The following is a 20,053-nucleotide window of genomic DNA, read 5'->3' as shown; positions in this document are numbered from 1 at the left end:
GCGAGAAAATTTCGCTAATTGAGCGAATTCACGGTGGCTGGACTTTCTTGTGGCTTTAGAATCTATCCATAGCCTCGCCAGCAGATCAGTTGAATTTTAAGGCCATGCCGCGATAAGATTTCAGCTGGTTTCTGCGCCCAGTTGGCGTCATCCTCTCGAGAAGTGTTCACAAAATCCATTTTGTTGCTCAAGAGATGCAAAGTGTTTGGAAATCACTCCTCAAAAAATCCCATTTAAATCACTTTTCAGAATAGGAAAAAAAATATTCAAATCATTCCAATTGCTTAATAGAGTTGAACCAACAAAAAGCAGACTCATAAGACACTCCAGCTGATTAATAAAGAAAAAAAACACAAAATGTATGAAGTAGAATGGAAAAAAGCAGCACAAACCATGACCTAACTCACACACAATATTTTGTACTCAATTACAAAAATATTTGTGTCCCCATAAAAATCCCCACACACGGAATAATATTCTCTGGCAATTGTGTCGTCTTTTTGTCGCTTCCACCAAAAACATACTGCAAAAGAAAATGACGTTTTATCATTCCACCGATGAAACCTATAATAATAGTAATAATAATAATCATAATCTGCTAGCATCAAGTTGACTCGTAAAAGAAACGGATTTTTGCATTTTACGACTGAACAAACTTGCAATAAAATTCACATAAAAGCGATATTACACGTCGCACATCACGTCATCTTCATCAGCTTGACTTGTGGCTCACGGAGCTTTTTCCAACCATCAGGCACGAAGCTCTCCGGGTGTGGGATTCCAAAATCTCAGGGTATATACCACACCGAAGACATCCCGCACGCATATAAAAGCCACGGAATCTTTCTCCCTCTCTTCACTTTTTTTTTCAATAGAATCTGCTTTGTGGTGGAAGGAAGAAAAAAAAAGAATATAAAAATTTTATTTACCAGACAAGAAGTTATAAAACGACGGATTGAATGGTTTCAATGGAATCTCGAGTGGTAGTGGGAAAAGAAGTCTTCTTTGGGGTCCCCTCCTTATGCTCATTCAACATCACCCTCATGCAGACAATTTGCCATTTTGTAGTCATTCTTCTTGTTACGATGTTTTGTATGCTGAAATTAGGAGAATTAAATTGAAATCTAATTTTGGATTTTTATTTTTGTATTTTTTTTTAGCTAAATGAGAAATATTGCATTTTAGCAAAATATTTTTAAAAATTTCTTGATAATTTCACGAAATTTCTACACAAAGAAATTATATTCTTGGAATATTGAACCATCAAAACAGAAGGAATTTTTTCACTCAAACTCCATAAATAATTTTGAAGAAAATCATAAATAAATTTTCCCATAAACTAATTTTTCTTTTTTTTTCCAGGTTTATCAATGCGAGGCGTAGGATCGTACAACCAATGATTGACCAATCGAATAGAGCCGGTAAGTAGACTTTCATTAAAAATCTATCTTATTCAAATCCGCCCCCTACCCCTATAAAACTCCCACCCTTAGAGGGCGTTCTGTCGCAGCATCTCGCACATAGAGTAATCCCAAAAGTGTTTAACAGTCAAATGTGAGGCGTGATGATAATAATTTCATTATGAAATTAAATTAAACGACTGAAGAGAGCTTCATCTGTCGCGCATCCCCGCCAATTTGACCTGAAGTGTGTTATGCAGAGTGTTTAGTAAACTTGCTGTAGGTCATGGATCAAATGGTGAGCTTTCTCGGTTCAAACTTGCAGACATCATTGCCATTAAATTTGTTGTGTTGGTGTTTACCCAGAGGGTTGTACGCCACACATTTTGCCCATTTTCTCTCCACCGAATGATCTTTTTACGACCATTTTACGTTCATCTTTTGTGTTCTGTAAATAAGCACACTCATCACCGGGGGTTTGAGCTCACAGAGGGGGATGATGTGACTCCGTCAAGGAAGTAACCTCCTCGCCACACTTCCTAACCGTGTCAGTGACGCGCGTATTCCTTCATCCATTTCATATTTAGCTATCCTCCTCCTGCCTGAGATTTTGGAAAGAACTTTTCGGAGGGAAATTGGGTTCCTTCTTCTCCGAAAAAAAAAATCCTCGCGTGGTCCTCCCACGCATTTCCCAGGTGGATTTTCATGTGGAAAAGTCCCTTTCTGGGGAAAATCCCCCTCTTGGTGTAATAAAGAAAATCCCCAGGATATGATAAAATGGTCCATTGAGAGACAGTGTTGGGGATTCAGGTGAAAAATAAATTAGCAATTTAAATTCTAAGCGCAGGTGCGTTACGCGTTATTAATGAAATTTAATTAGAAATACACCGAGGTGAAAAGAAACTTCCACGCACCATGCGCTAGGGATGACGCTCTTCACCAAAAGAGAGTGAGAGAACCCTTTTTGCGTCCCACAAATATCACTCTTTGAATGAAATTAAATTACATTACAAAAAGAGGTGAAACTTTTTAAGACGTCCCTACAGCTAAAGGCAACATAACTCTTCCAATTTCATGAGACTTTTTTTTCTCCACCCAACCTCCCACGCATCTACACGGAAGACACCTTCAATCTTTTCCGGGGAAGATCATGTGAAAAATTAATAATACAAATGGCCACGGAGGGTACCGTAAGCAGACAATATAAATTCAAGATGCGAAGTCGCAAAACTTTGTAATCTTCCTTTTCAATTTTCCCGTATTCTCACAGGGAGAAAAGAAATACCAGCAGGGTGGAAAATTCACTCAGGATATTGAATTCTATAGAGGCACGGATATCATGGTGAATGGCTGAGAATTCGTGAAAGACTTTTCGTGGGAGATTTGTTGAATTTCTCTGCATTTCTTTTTAATTCGGGGAAATTGTTGAATTTTCTTTTTTTCTACAAAAATTCTATATTTTCTTGAAAATTTGTATCATTTCCTTTTACTTTGAAAAGCAAAAGAATTTTTTTTTTTACAAATCCATAAAATTAATTTAACAAATGAAATAATTTTGATAAATCATTCATTAATTTTTATTGGTGATTGATCATGTTCTAAAATATAAATCATAATTCTGTTTTACATCCCTAAAATAGCATCTAATGCATCGAATCCTTTTCATTTCCCAAAATAATCACTTCATTTAGCATTTCTCTATAACTGCGGTAAATTTGGAAACATTAATGTCCTTTCCCTGTTTTCGGGTCCTCCATTGAATTGAGAGAGAGTGCAAATAAGGCAAATAAACTCTAATATATTGGGGACACATGTCCAATGGGAGTCTGATCATCAGATTGGCAATTTGCTCATTTTGCTATATTGCATTGCAATTAACTCCCCATATATATTTGGGAAAATTACTGCCCTGGAAGCACTGCATCACGTATTCTGTGACCATTTCATTCCATATAGCAGCAAACATCATATAGCAAGGGGGGTTGTCCGAAGGGGGTGGTGCCCAACTGTATGAGGGTGTGAGTGAGATAAAGTGCAAAAGCATGTCTCTTAAAATACATACCAATATACTCTTCCAAACGACAGCATCCCCAAAATGCAATGCTTTTGGGGGTGTTTTTGTGGCTTTTATAGGATATCCGAATCCACATGTGAAAGCCATTCGTCAATATTTCTGGGGAAATTTCCATTTTGAGAGAAAATGATATTGCATTCCCATTTCGTTTTGGGCCAATTTAATTTCTCCACCACCACCTCCCTTCCGTACAATGTGGAAAACCCTTGCAGAACTTTGGGAATAATCCCACCGATGAGAAGTTGGCCCCGCCGTGACAGTCCCCAAGACATAAATCTTTCAACGGGGTTTTATTTTCCTTACACCCGTATGTGCCTTCAATACAACCGGGAAATTTTCCAGCGAGAAAATCCCTCGTTCCTTCCGCTCTTCAACACTTTCCCATCGAGATATCCGAATCCACGGCCGAGGGCGGGGGGTGGGAAGCTCATGTGTATGGATTTCTCAAAGGGGGGCTGCCAAGGGGTGTGCTCCGTTCGTTCCTATCATCAACCCAAAATCTCCCGGTTGTCCTATTTAATACGCTCACCAAGCATACAAACTCCTTTCTCCGCGTCACCCTCTTCTATTGTATCCATTTTCACCCACATCAGGATCTCTTCTGGGGAAAAAGGCATATAACGCCCCCAACCTTTACCAGGGTAGTGGGGGTGCTCTAGTAAAATACTCTTTTTCGCATAGAAGAATTGGTGGCTGCGACAGGTTGAGAAATGGCGGTCCATTGACCCTCAGGGTGCCATCCATCACGCCACCACCGTCAATGGGGAGGCTATGCAGCAAAAGGGTCCATCGGCCTTGAAAACTTTTATAGTTTAGCGCCTCATCGCTATGCATCGATGACTTGCTGATGAAGGCCCCTCGTTGCCACATACAATTCGGCCGAAAAGAACTTTAATTTATGACGGGAAACTCCTTCAAACACCAACCAAACCTAACACGGGGGTGAATACAGAATAGCGACTTTTCTGCCTTTTGTTATTTTCCAGAGTTAAGGGTGCTAAAGGCTTACATTTTCCTCTGCGATTGATACAAGAGTATATTTTAGGAGATTGTAGAGGATAATGGAATAAATTCAACACTTTTCGGTTTTTTTTCTTTTGACAAGAAATTAATTTTGAAAATTCTTGAAGGAACAAATAATAATTTAAAAATTAAAGGGACAATTCAAGGACCAAAAAATCTGCAAAGCTCCAACCCCTTTTTTTGGCCACACATGTAAAAATTCAAAATCCTTGTAAGGAAGTCCCCAATTGAGATTCTCAAGGATAATTTCTCTTCTCTTATTGATGTCTTCCCGATGTGGAGAGAAGCTCATCCTCCCCCCATCCTTTCCTGGACTTGATATATGGCCCACAGAGTAGTGAGATTATGCAAAATGCGTGTATTATTGAAGGGAGGCGCAGCATAAGGGGGTGTTTTATCTCATCCGTAGATGTATGGCGAAATGGGGAAAAAAGGGAGACGAATCTGCGGAAGAAATCCTCGACAATCCTGCAACGTATAAAATTTGGAGATTGATTTAGAGCCCTCAATGTGTATCTATTAAGGATTCCATCTCGATCCCACCCTGAAATTCCGCATCGTGTGTCGCACCAAGTTGGGTTCTTGTTGTCGTCATCAGTGACGATAATCCGGCAGTAAATCAATGTGGTGTCACAAAACATAAACCAAACACTGATGTATTCCACTCATTGCAACAGATATAGCCATGTTGTAGTGAGAGAAAGCTGCGATGGGCTACCCCCATGGATTGCTGAAATGGGGATAAATGTCCCAGGCATTGCTGTATTCTTTTCAACCGCAGCGCACCCCCTTCGCTGGGGGGCGGCGGTGTGTGGGTGCGGAATTTCCCAATGATGAGTTTTGGGGTTTGGCACCCGAGGAATTCCATCTGGGTGGGTGGTTTGGGTGGGCAAATGGAATGGAATTTATATGAGTTTAATGATTCTCAAGCAAACTACATAGAATTTATTTTAATTATAATCTCATTGGGACTTTGTTTTTTCTGGAACTCCCCCTCACATGGATACGAAAAGAATTTATGCCATTTAATTATGCAACAAACGGAGTTGGAATTAAGCGACAACATTTCGAAAAGCAATTTTAGATGCCAGGTAATTTCAACAAATCTCCCGCACAGCATCTTCCAAGCTATGCGGGGAGGGTTTTTGGGATGAATTGTTCAAGGGTATAATACCTGGGTGGGTAGCCTGGTAGATTTTCCGTGTAAAGGAAGGAGCTGTGTGTATGTCGCCACAGTGAAGGAGTGAAGTCGAGGCTGGGAATTAACGATTTGGCATCCGGGAAATGGCAACCCTAACGAGCCCTCTAGGTGCCGTAGAGCAATCAACAACACCAAAGAGGACACCGCACCAGTATACCCAACCCCTTGATAAATGATTTGGGGATTCTTAATTACTCCCCAAACTGTCGTTGCCCACCAAAATAGACGTAAGAGAATAAGAAACTATACCATCTGCGACATGGGAATTGTTTCGCAAAAACGAATTTTCTTTCTTCCAACTACCTTTAGGCTTTCCACGCTACCCACCCCACCCACTAACACGGTTGATTGTGTTCCGAATGAAAAATCGAATCCCCGAGATGAGGACGAGAGATTTTGCTCCTTTTTACGGCCTGAATAATACATAAATCCCATTGATTGGCTCGCACACCGGTGCCGTGGAGAGAGAAGGGCTCAAACAGAAATGGGTGGATATGTGGAAATGATTGCGCTAACGGCCATTAAGAGTTGCCAATAATGGATGCTACGTTGGGGTGGTGAAGAAATTAAAATGGCGACTTGTTTGCACATGGGGATGATCGAGAAATTAGGATTTATGCCCATTTCCTCTCACACAGTACCATTGTCTCAAATTATATATCAACTCACCATGTATAGCTTGGAATATCCCCCAAAATGCACCCGAAGGAACGACTAAAAGGGAGATAAACCGAATTTTGTGTAATGGCATGTATTTAATTGGATTTCTTCCCATTTTTTTTTCTCTCGTTGTTGTTGCCTTCCATGAGCACCTTTGTGCAGAGAGAGAGATTAAGGTACACCGAGTCATTCATGCAAAATACCTTGTTTTCTTTTTACATAAATTCACCAGAGTTCCTGACATATAACACACACGCTAATGCGGCCACATCAAAGGGCATCAACTTACACACACGTCTATTGGGACATAAATCCACATGTGAAAATGTTCCAGAAGAATTCGATACGCCAAATAAAAATTCAATTAGAAAATCACTCCTTAGCTATATATTACGGCGTCGTAAATCACGGGGCATGTCGCAAAAGTCGCTACTGCAGTTTGCAATACAGCACCCAAAGAATATGGGGACAATCAGTTCGCGAGAATGAAGTTAAAAATAACTGAAAACCCACTGAAAATTGACGGTTGATTAATGATTGAGGTGAAATTACGACCTATTGATACACGTGTTGGATCGATACTAAATAGGTTTGGTTTAAGATCAAATTAATTGAGATTTTGTGATTAAAAACTGGTCAAATTGTTAAGAGCAATTTCGTTAATTTAAAATTATATTCTATAAATTCCTGAGCATCAAAACCTCTGAATAAAGAAAGCCTTAAAGATTTATAAAGTTCCTTAATTAAATATCAAATATTTCTTACCAAAAAAATTGATCAAACTGCTTAGGATCTCTTTACTTCAGAACCTCGGCTTTTCTTTTCTTTTCATTCCCTTTGCTTCTCTTACAAAACCTGTCGAAATAATCTCAGATTCTTAACTGTGACGAATTTATTTCCTTCATTTTGAAATCATCAAACCCTTCTTCGTTACAAATCTCACGAGGCAGCTTTTCTTCTACAAGCCCCATCTTTTTCTTTTCTTAAATTTAAGATTTTCAATTGAAATGTCTTTTGTGCAATTGTCGCTCTATATACCCAATATCCTTGAGAGAATCCAACATTGAATATTTTTTCCTCGTTGTATGGTCTCCCCGGGAAACAAATCAAACTGATGGATATTCAAATGGAGGGTGCTTTTCGGAAGCGATTATACCGTACACGAGCGCAATGGAGCTTTCGAGAAATCTCTCTCTCGCACAAACTCCCCGAAGAAGATACATAATTCCATTCATCGGAAATACGGAAATGCGATCCGGAACATCTCATCAGATCCCCGGCACATTGTAGAAATTCATTCCTTGGGAATGCCAGCAGATTCTGGGGCTGTGTTATAAGGGCGGTTTTTGATGTGAGAGAGAGAGAGTGGATGGATGGGGTCGGGGGGTTCTTCCCCAAGACGATGCATATATTTGGAAATTTATATCCATGAGTGAGAAATTTATGTGCCCCATCTCTGCATGTTTCACCATTGTAATGGGAAAACGATAAACTTTTTTTCTCTCCTCCCGACATCCTACCCTTAGGGCCTAACACCCTCAGCCAGCATATATCGCAGAAAAATTGAATATGTTCCGCGGAGTATCCAATGGGGTTTTTTCGGGGAGCGTGGCACACAGAAAAATCTCATTACATATCTCATGGTAAAATAAATATTTGGTGTTGCAAAGTTTTGCAATAATAAATAAATTAGGGTAGGATCTCCATGCTAAATATTGCCTTTTTGCATATCATGTCTTGGGGTTGCGCGTGTGAGGGATTCTCGTCGGAGGGGGTGGAGAGACGCATTTTTCACAATTTTTCATTCATATTGAATTGGGTGGTGTATGCGAATGGGGTTGGTCTCATGGGAATGGGCTGGGGTGTGGGTGAAACATCGCATAATTTGGGATTGGCGTCGAGAAATGGGCAAAATTACATATAGTCGTGTGTGGAGAGAAAAAAACTACCCAAAAAATCCATTCTGCCAAACCTCATATCTACTACACTATGTGAGAGAGAATTCCATTTCCTTCCCAGCACATGTGGAGTTCCTCTGGGTTTGGTCGCTCTCATCCACTCGTCTCCACAAAACCCCCGGAGTTTGGGGCTGTTTTGAGGGGGGAAATGAAAACTCGTCGTTCATATCCCCGGGTTTTCTTTTTCCACCCCCCATCCCCTTCTTCCCTGCCATATCATCTCGCTCTGTTTCTCTGGGAAACACATGCACAGCATACACATATTGCCATTATATCTCCAACCCCGGGGTTTGTATTCGGGGGAAAAGGTGGCGCACATTGAAGCACTCGCAACCCCCCGCAACACACATGCCTAAAAGTATAGTGAGAGAATGAGAGCTTCGGGGACAGGCGAATGTGTGTGGGTTGGGAAAATGGAGAGCTTTTCTCTCCCCGGGTATATACATTTGATATATCGCATGTAATATTGAAACGAAAACGGGTAACTCTCGGGATGAAATGTTTAATTTAAACGGCATACACCGCTTCCATATGTATCGTACCATACACTACACACTCTCATACACCATCCGCCCCAAAGAGCAACAACAGCATACCGAGGGTATATACATGGAGAAAAAAAAATCTCACCCCGTGTTTGCACGCCCCCTCCTCCCCTACCCTGTGCCAAGGGGTAGTTTATGAACGTGAGGAGCGATGGTGTAGCGAACGAATCGTAATATGGCTTTTAATGTGCAAAATGGTTGAGACGACTTGAAATGGTGCGCAAGAGCACCGGAGTGAAGGTATTTGGCTAATTTCTTGATGAACACATTTTCCACTATGGCACTGTTTTAATTATTTCGCGTTTCACCATTTAATATGACTTGCACTCAAATGCTCCGCCATCCCCCAAACTCATACCCAAAAACCACCCTTGCCCCATTGTGCTCTACGATGCGAGAAAATTTGCAGCCAGTGTAGATGAAAACCACAACTTAGAACGCGATGGTATAGAGTTGATCTGCATTGGAAAATTAGAGAAAAGAGTTTTTTTTTAATCTTTGGAATAATGTTGAATTTTAGGTTCTTGGAATTTTGCATTTTTTATCCGAATATTGGTAAATAGAAGAAAGAACATTTAATTTGAAATTTTCATGAATATTTCATGAATAAAACGAATATTTTTCGATAATTCCGAATAATTCTTGTTAAACCTGAATATCAGAATATTCTTTATTCAGAAAACTACCCCCTAAAAATCTCATCCACTAAAATCTCCCTCAATAAAGTTTCTCAACTCTGCTACAAATACACCTTTTGTGCGGGATGTAAGCGACATTTTAGCCCACTAAATCTCCCACCCAGTAAGCCCCATTACCATTAGTTATAATTCCCTAATTGATATTGCGACTCTCTCTCTATGTGCGCCTCCGAATGGTGTCTGGTGAACTGTGGAGACAATGTCTTCGCTTTTAATGGCAAACATTCGCACAGACTCCACGTGCGTTTTTGCATATGGAGTCTGTGAGGGATTCCCCGAAATGCGGAAGAAGAGAGTTTTGTGCTGGTACTGGAGGCTGGCACGGGGAGTCCCTGGGGCGCGAAAGAACATGACATGACCTCCCTAATTAGTTTTCCCGCCACATGCAGGTCCATCAGCGGCGTACGGTCCCGAAGCTATGGGCTGGATGGATGGTCAGGCGCAGATGATGCATCGCCCGCCTGGGGATCCAGCCTTCCACCAAGGCTACGCACACTACCCACCTGCCGAGTACTATGGCCATCATTTGTAATGGGCACCACAGAGAGGATCAGGTAGGAAGACAATTGGATTGTAGTACATCCACCAGAGCAACTTGGCCAGCAGAGTGTGAAGAGCACTGAAGGATGTTTTCGTTGCAGTGTGTCATCTTTTAGTCAACTTCTCAGCAATCCCAGTGAGATGACCCTCGGCTCATGAAAGCCACGTTACCACCAAAATGTCTAAAAAGCCAGGAATTTAGTGCGTGGAAGGATCAAATCGGTGCAATCAACTTTTTTTTTCTCAAATCCTTCACTCGATGCAGATCATCTCTAAATTCATCAATGTCAAAAAAAAAATACGGAGAAAAACTTTCGGAACATCTGTATCGAGGAAAAACCTACAAAAAAAGTTATTAAATATTTAAAAAAAAATCACATAAAAATAGAAAAGAAAACAACGACCTTCACGACTGGAGTGACTGGGAGGTGTGAGAGCATCTCCCAATTAAAATCGATCTTAAACATAAAACTAAGAGAAATAAAATGGGTAAAAATGTGATTTATTTGTACAAAAAAAAATGTAAAGTGTTAAGAGTGTCGTGTACAAAGAGATAGTGAAGAAAGAAAGGGAATGAAGCAGTGATAGGTAAACTGTGTTCCAACCGAAGACACTTGGACGACGCTAGCGAGAGATGAACTCATAAGTTTCTTTGAGAGCAGATGAAAAGTTAAGAAAACAATGGAAAAACTACAGTGATTAATTTTTTAAGTATAGAGAGAGAAAAAAAGAAATGAAATATAAATTATAGTGAAAAAAATCTAGCAAAATTACTATAAATAAAGTAAAAATGAAAAAAAAACGATCACATGCAGCAACTGGAGAGTGTGAATTAAGAGATGATGATGATTTTAGGACATAGACAAGAGCATTAATAGGATATTTAATATAACAAAAAAGTCGTATAAATATCAGTGGAGTGTTTTTCTAAAAAAAAATCAGTAAAGAGAAAACAAATGAAAAATTAGAATTAATATATTTAAAAAAAAATGCAGTAATGTAAAAAGCAAAAAAAAACATTTAAAAAAAATAGTGAATCTTAAATGCTGGTCATTGAACGAGAATAAATGTGGATATTAAACTCTGACGATTTGGAACCGTAGATCAACGCCCAACAATCAGCAGACTTTAGTGAATTTCTCCTACAAAAAATAACCACCAAAAAACGCAAGGATTTCCACTGATATTGGAGCGCTACAGCCGCGGAGGAAACATTAAAGAAAAAAAAATGAGAAGAATAAGAAAACAGTGAAAATCTACGCGCAGGATGATGTTTACTGCACGAGGGTTTGCAGTGGCAATACCGACTGACCGGATATGTCATTACTTATAAATAGGAATTTCAGAATGATGAAAGAATTAATATAAATAAAAAAATGCATAGCTGTAAGTTAAATAGAAATATTTGAGGATGAGAAGTAATAAGAAGAAATTATAAGAAGAATAAAGAAAGGAAAAAAATTGTAATTATAAAAAAATATCTTGCAAATAACGTAAACTATTATTATTGTGTATATTATTATTATTATTAATTATTATTATTACAATTAATTATTAAATAAAAAAAATCAATTCGTTTTTCCGCAGAGCTCGAAATTTCTCAAATAGTTAAAAAAGAAAAGAAAAAAATTCTCACAACTCCATGAAAAGAAAAACAATAGAAAAATATTTTCTTCTGTACAAAAAGATTTTTTATTTTCCACAAAATGAGCCATCAAGTCACTAAAAAGCAGAATTTTTAGAAATATTATAATAAAATACCTGAATGAAATGAAAAGAAAAAAATATATCAAATTTTAAACTGTTGACTAATAAAAAGAAAAAGAAACCTCTAGAAAAATTTGAAGAAAAAACCACAATCATTCAACCAGTAAAGAAAACATTTAAAATTTAAAAAAAAATGAAGAAAATAGAATTTATAGTCTCACCACAATCCTTTGGCTCCGTTTGTGTAATAAAGTGATTGTAATAAGCATTAAAGAGAAGAAGAAAATAACAATTTTTTTAGATAAAGAAAAAGAAATCCAACATGGCATAAAAATTAGCATTAGGACTTGTTGTCTAATATTCCCGGAGGAAAAGAGAAAATCTGCTGCCGAATGCAAAAAGGACAAAAAGGGATCAAGGTTCAAGAGGAAAAATGTCTTCACGGTGCAGAACAAAATCTTCATAGACTTCATAGTGACTCCAACACAGGTTAAAAAATTTTATTTATTTTTTTTCATATTTTTTCAAAAATTTTTAATTTCTCTTCATTTGCAAAATTTTAAATTCTCTCATTTATTTTTGAATATTTATTTCTCATTTATTTTTCAAGTACAAAATGCTTTTAAAAATTTTATCTTGCTTTTTGTTTAATAAATTTTTTAGTCAAAAAAAAAAGTAGGAGAAGAAGAAGTAAAAAAAATTATATTCAACTCGATATACGTAATTTTGAAGGACGATTAAACATTTTTAAAAGTGAAAATGAAAAATTAGAGCTTTTTGCTACATTAATTACATAAAGAAAAAAAACTACATTAAAAATAAATTACAATGGATTTCTATTTAAAAAAAAAAGAGAATGGAAGAATAAAAATATATAAATATATTTTTGCTTTATACATATTGAATTTTTTATTGAAAAAAAAAAGAAGAAAAATGAAACATTTTGAAGCAGCATGGAAGTGGAAGGAAGGGCTAGCAATCGACCAAAAAAGATGTAAAATGAAATTAAACTTCCACACACAGAAGAGTTTTCTTATATAAGTTTTTCTTTTTCATATAAAAAGAAAGAAAAGAAAGATAAAATCCCGCGACAGATCAAGTTCTACAGGGTGTTTGTAGTACGAAAAAAATGTAACAAAAAAAAGAAGAAAGAATTATTTAAAAGAGAATATAAAAGAAGAGAATGGCATGCGAAAAAGCATTGCAGAAGGGACGCATAATTATTGGGAAGAAGAACAATGTAAGAATCTCAAGAAAATGATAATAAACAGCCTCTTATCGACACGCCTAAATCATCCAACTCAGTATACGATAAAAGATATACTCACTTTTGCACCTGAAAGTGAAACCAAAATAATTGTGAAAACTTTTTGGATAATTTTTATTTTTTCTATTCTATTTGCGCGGATTTAATCACAATAAAATTAAAACTAAATCTCGTATGGAATAACAGGCTGGCTGCAGCTTAAGAGAAAAAAAGAAATTGTTAATAAATATTGCTTACAAAAAAATTCAAAAATATATATGCTCGTCCTTAAATTTATTTTAATTTTTCAAAATTATTCATTTTCTTTTTCTAGATAAAATCATGGGATTATCCTTGAGTTCCACTTCCGCATAAAAGTAAATTTTAGTGAGAAAAGAAAAAAACACGGAAACAAGAAATATCCTTAAATTCGATAACGTTTTGGCTGTCGTCAAAATGGTTTATCCATTATTCGCCTTAACCATGTATACGAAAGAAGAAACTTGAGGAAGAATAATTGAGTAAATTAAGACAGGACCTTATTTAAAAATAATAAAGTAAATATTTTAATGAGAAATAAATATACAAAAAAATAAATATTTAAAAGAAAAGAAAAAGAAAAATATCGTTGAGTGAAGAAATCTTTTCATCCTGTTTTTGTCTTTTTTCTGTTATGTGAATTAAAGTAAAGAAAAAAAAAACTCAAATATGCTCAATTTAATAAACCCATTTTGCAAAAAAAACATATAGAACATCATGGGATTTCTTACAAAAAACAAGCAAATAAAATATCTAAAGAAAAAATACCTGTAAAAATGGGGAAAAAGCAAAACTATTTTGAAGCATACTGTGTAGGAGGATAAAAAACAACATACATAATTATTGTATAATAAATACCTCTCTGTACATTTGCATTATTACACTTACACAACATAATTTCTGTATAGTCTTTTTCTTTTTATTTGGAAAAACCAGAAGCATTAAATGCGCATCTTGTGTAAAAAAAATTAAAATAACCCAATGTGTTTTATTTGGACGGGGCTGATTTTAATCGAAGAAAGATTTTGGAGCAAGGGAGAAGGTTTTTTTTGTTTTTTTAAATCGCAATTTTGTTGGTGCTGTGGATTGAATTTCTTTGGCTTGAAATTTTCCTTTGTTTTTCATCTACTGAAAATTCTACAAAACTTGCGGGACGTTTGAAGAAGAATCATATGGACTAAAAATTATTTTTTTTATATTTTTATTTTTTTTTACAGTTGTGCGATATTCAAAAAAAGTGAAGTTTAAATGAAAAGTTTAAGTGAAATTATGCAAGTGGAAGAATAAAAGAAAATCTAGGGTAAGTAATAAATTTCCTTAACATTTTTCATGAGAATATTCAGACATAGAAAGAACCAAAAGATTTAATATTAAGGTGATAATGCTTATAATCCTAATTTGAAAAAAAAAGAAAGTTTAGCCAAGAACAAAAAATATATAAAATCTTGCTTGTTTAAGAAAAACCCCAAGAAAAATAAAAATATTTAATTTCACCAGCTCTCCCAAGAGACCCCCCTTAATTCACAGAAAATTCTAAAAATATATTTTTTCTCGCAACTTTCGTTGTTTATTCACATTCTATTATTCATTCTAAAATAAATTGAAAAAGAAAAGATACAGGAATTGTGCATTCCCACATCTACTCTTCCTTAGTTGTCCAATTAAAGTGACAATTTCACAAACAGAGGTATTTCTTTCATTTTGTCCTCAGTTTTTCCATCCACTCCGAAATAAAAAAAAGTAAATAAAACTCCAGCAAACGCCTCAAGATAGATTGATGAAGCAATTTTTGGAATGTTATTAAAAATTTAGCGAATTACCATGGAGGAGAGCCTCCAACTGGGGGATGTTGTTTCCATTTTCCACCCCCCAAACCCCATTGGGAGACACAGTATATGCGGCATCCCCGGAGCATCCCACGAATGGGGATATTTTGATTAAATTAAGTGGATCCCATAGCATTGATGGTACGGGGAGACGAAGCGCGTGGAAAATTAATCATTCCGGTGTTTTGGATGCTACCCACCAAAGAAGAAAACTTCCTCGGTTGGAGTTTTTGATGGAAATTGCTGTTCCTGATAATTAAATACTATAACCAATTTTTCTGCGAGATGAGAATTTCTTGGCTTGTGGAATTTGCTTGCGCAATTAAGAAAATTCTCTCGTGTTAAATGGAATGGAGGAGGCAAAAACTCTTCCCGATCAACAATGGCTGCCCTGGGGAAGTTGGAGAAAAATTCGGGGGGTGGAGGGATGACAAATGATTGTCTCTCTGCATATGTAAGTTCGAATGGTTTGTTGAGGGGGTTTGAAGCGGGGGAATGTCGTACGAACCCCTTTTATCATACGATGCGTGAAATCCATCGAGGATTCTTTTCCATCATCACAATGGCTCCATTGGCACGACATTTGGTGCGAAAGTGCACAAAGTGCTTTAACCCACAACCCCCTTTCTATGGCGCGTAAGGAGCTGAAAACTAACGATAAGGCGGATCCTAACATGTTAGAGAAATTTTGCTCCAGAAAAAAAGTTCATTTATGCAAAAGAGATGACGACTCCGAAAGAGTTTCCAAAACTGAATAGAAAAAATGTTTTAATCTTCTAACAGATAAAACACTAAAACTAAAAAAAAAAGTTTTAAAAATATTTTATGGTGAATATTTGTTTTTTAATCACTCTAAAAATTCAATTAATTTTATAAATATTTTCTATTGTTTTGGAACTTCATCCAGACATACATATGTTGCAGCAACATACGTAATTTTGTAAACGACTTCACAATTGCACCCTATTCTATTATTTAGCGCAGCAATTCACATTGCACCAAAAAAGCTGATGAATTTTAATTTATCCCAAAAATGTATATTACTGCTGAATTATTAATTTCTCAATTCGCATTTCTGCGGACACAATTTTAAATTAAACTCTCGCTCCATGTGTTCGTATGTGTGTATAGAGAAAAATTGTCCACACTTTCTCCCCTGAGTGGGTGGTTGTCACCCACCCACACTCCCTCCGCTAAAGCACACCACCCCCTGGCGTCTCACTCTCTCCATTTTTTTTGGATTATTATGAGGAACGTGTTCCACCCAAGCGTGTCGTATCTCATTCCGAACGACATTTTCATTTTTGCAAAGGAAGCATAAGCATAAGCACACAAGACAAAAATCTGCAAGGAGATTTTTGAGAGAGAAAAAAATTATCAGAATCAAGGGGATGCCAAGGAGTGGTTAAAGAGTAGAAGAATTTAACGCATTAAAGACCGATACAATGCTTAAAAATTGTGCTATAATTGACGTGTAATAAATAAATTATTACAGCCGAAAAAGTTTACCCGGCTGGCCATAATTTGTTGAATTTTTTCTTTCAAAAAATCTACATAATATCCAAAATTTACAAACATTGGGCCTTCAGCGACCAAGAAACTCTTGAAATTCGCTTAAAATCTTGAAATTTCAGTACGAAATTCAAATAGGTATTTCAAGAGTTTCTTGGGCGCTGAATAAGTCCCATTACCTACCTAAATTAAAAACTTTGATTGATAAATTCGCAGAGAGAGAGAGAGAATTTAGTTAGAATTTAGAAACCTAATTTCGTAATCTTCACATTTTTCAAAATTGAAAAAATAGCAAAATGTAAACCAGCCGGGTAAGTTTTTTCTACCGTATTAAACACACTCGTTTCACGTCGCGTAAAAAATCATTTCCTAAGTTTAAAACTATTTTTTTTACATTTTTAAGCTTAAATTAAACTCATCTATTAAAGTTTTACGTAAAAAAATAAAAATTTGAGACATAAACTTGCCAAAAAATCAGAAATAAAAGAAAATAAGAGAAATACTGCAAACTAGTGATAAGAAATGCATTTAAAAATTTACAGAGCACTACACCCCTGGGTGGGCGTATAGTTTTTTCCCATGGAGCATCGAGACATGGCGTCGAGACATGCGGGGGTGGGATGAACATGAAAAAAATTGGTATGTGGCAGCTCAAATAAAACATTCACCAGCCACACATATTCATGCATATCTGGGGAAATATGGGGATGTTTATGGTGTGGTGAAATGAGAATAAATAAAAATGACTCCGCCGACGCGAAGCTCTCTCGCACACACAGTTCAAAAATTGAAGCTTTATCTTCCAAACTTAATCAGGATAAAGATTATTTAGTTGGGTGATAAAGTAGGGAGACGATCATCATTTATGGTCTTAAAATTAAAATGAATTTCGTCCCAAAAAAAAATCATTGATAAAAAATCGTTTTTCTTTCTCACTCCTCGTGAAAGGAAGGTGCTGAAATTTAAATTTAGCAACAACATGTCTCAGGATCATATTTTCCCCTACAAAGAAAACAAATCTGCAAGTTTTAGACCACCAATAAATTCTTCTTTTTTTTTCAACTGAAGAAAACTGAAGAGAAAATAAATGTCAGTCATTTTGCAACACTTCCACGGCATTTCGCGATATGCGGCGTGTGGATTTCTTTTTTTTTTTTTTTGCAAAAAGGCACGTTTTCTTTTCGCCAGGATATCTCAGGACATGTGGCTCAGGAATAAATAATAAAAATTCCACTTTATGCATACAAAAGCGACACATTCATATGCATTACGTGCGATCGCGAACGGTGACAGATAGATTTTTTTCTGTGCTAGCTGACTCCCCCAAGGGGTGGTGGTGCTAAGCGGACGGGGTATGTGTGGGGATTGATAGGAAGTACTGCAAGAGGTCGATGCTATGGGAAGTTCTTCAGCGGTACGGTAATTGGGACGCGTTGACGAGAATAATTGGAGAAGAAGCATCTCATGAATATGTGATGGGTCCGTGTGTTATCTCCGTATTTTCTATGTCCCTCTTGCGGTTGGCCCAAATCATCCACCACCCCTACGTACCCCCCAAGAGGGATGAGAATTCTCACACGAGAAAATCCCCAGGAAATGGGTGCGAAAAGCGACAAAAATAAGCCACAATTTGATTCTCTGGGGCATTAAATGGCAAGATAATGGGGAGATCTTGTGAAAAGGACCATGAGAAAAGAAAATTTATTGAGGACGCCAAGTTGGTGAAAAATTTTTAATGGATAAATCATTGGTGATATTTTTCTCTTCAATTCCCCAAGTTGGTGTCTCTCTTTTTTTTCGGGTTGCATTTGCACACCCAATGGCTTTCGCAGAGAAAATGCCCCCCACCCGCTTCAGCAGCTGATTACAATTCATGAGGGAACTTTTATATGCAAATGGACTTTCAATTGATGGTGATGACTTCGAAGAAGTCGGTGTACGCGAATGCCACTTAATGGGCAATTTATGCATTTGGCACGTCATCAAGGAGGACTAGTGGGGTGCGCATATTATCTATTTCCAAGAGTATCCAATATTTTATCAAATTGCACCATAAAGTCAATTAAAGTGCATAATAGAGAATAGTGCAATTTTCAAGAAAGAATAATGGTTATTTGAATTATTTGCTGTCAATAAATTTTTAAAGAAATTTCAAAGCATCTTAAGAAAATCTTTGAGATAGATTATAAAGATTTTTTTCATTAAAATTTTATTTCTGATAAAATTTGAATTAACTGACAATTTATATTTTTTTCTATTAACATTTCGTTAATTTTATTGCTTTCATCAGGCTCTAGTTTTTCAAATTATATACCAAAAATAAAACCAATCTATTGTCTTCAATGGAAAATTCTAAAAAAAAATTGAATGAAATAGAAACTATTGAAAAAAAGGAAAAAAAATCACTTTGAATATTCAATAAACCATTGAAAAAAAAAACAATTTTAAAAACACTTGATTTTTCACAATAAATGCAATAGATCCACGATCCATGCCAACCTCAAACGTTTATTCAATGAAAATCGACGTTTTTGGTACTGTTTCCGTTTCATTTTTGTTTGAATATTAAAGTGGAGAACAATGCGAAAAAAAATCACAAAATTTGGGAAAGTGCACACAAGAGGGAAAATTCAAATAAAACAAATTCACAATATTCTGCTGAAAAAAAATTCGAGAGAGGAAAATATTCTATGTTTTGATGCCACGCTATCCACCCCACCACGAAAAACGAAGAGCACAGCCAAAAAAAAAAACGTATAAAATAATTGAGTGCGAGTATAGAAAAATATTCAAATATTGCACAAAAACTTGTCTGTTTTGGCTGATTTTTTTTGCATTGCCACTTTCTGCACAAAAATAAAAACAATTTCGTCGTGCATGGAGGTTTTTTTTGCGTGTGTGTACAAGAGCAGCCTTTATTGTTGCAATTTCGTTAATTTTATGTGACTCTCCTCGCGGGAACCGTGGTGCGATTTAAAATTCATTGAACATCATTCTGGGGCACTTTTATGTTTTGGCATTTAATGGTGAATGATGAGAGGCATCGTGAATCTGCTCCCTCTTCGCCCCTCCTGGCCCAAAATCTATTTGATCAAACATTGCATTTTCATGCAGAAAGTCACACACACACACACCACTTTGCTCTCAAATGTGAACATTTTTATTTGCAGGTGCAAAAAGTGAAATGTTCGTTGCTGGAATTTGAGATGAAGATGTTAACCAGGGTGGCTCATATGAATTTTGGATGAATTGTGGATCGGTACTGCAGAATGCACAACTATCATGGCTACATTGCGCAGCATGTAGCAAGAAATTGAGTCATTTTTATCTGTTTTCATAAAATAATCTTCATACAGAATGTCTAAAATAGCGTAATTTGTTTCAAAAATATTCTTAAAGTTGAATTGAAAATTATCAATTTTAAAAACTTTAAAAAAGACAAACATTCTCATGTTACTAATCATCCCACTAATAGCTATTATTATAAATTGTCCTTAACTGCGAGCGACAAAAATATCCAATTTTTCATTAAACTTCAGTGGCATTGTGGTGAAATTTATGAACCCTAACCTCTAGCCACCAACCCCATCGTCGTGGCAATCGATCCACCTTTTAATTGCGCTC

General features: G+C 36.4%; 1 protein-coding gene across 1 annotated transcript in view; it reads left to right on the top strand.

Annotated features, from left to right (window-relative positions):
• LOC129790677 (homeobox protein homothorax-like) overlaps positions 1-14,068 on the top strand; it is a 135,076-nt gene extending 121,008 nt beyond the window's left edge. Inside the window, exons 7-8 of the mRNA XM_055828377.1 lie at positions 1,363-1,421; positions 9,931-14,068. Coding sequence (XP_055684352.1) covers positions 1,363-1,421; positions 9,931-10,091 — 220 coding nt within the window. The 3' untranslated portion in view covers positions 10,092-14,068. The remainder of the gene's footprint in view (positions 1-1,362; positions 1,422-9,930) is intronic.
• The last annotated feature ends 5,985 nt before the right edge of the window (positions 14,069-20,053 follow it).

The sequence above is a fragment of the Lutzomyia longipalpis genome, chromosome 1 (assembly GCF_024334085.1).
Source record: "Lutzomyia longipalpis isolate SR_M1_2022 chromosome 1, ASM2433408v1".
In the NCBI taxonomy this organism is placed as follows: Eukaryota; Metazoa; Arthropoda; class Insecta; order Diptera; family Psychodidae; genus Lutzomyia; species Lutzomyia longipalpis.
Note: the sequence above shows the minus strand (reverse complement) of the source record. Positions and strands in the feature narration are given on the sequence as shown.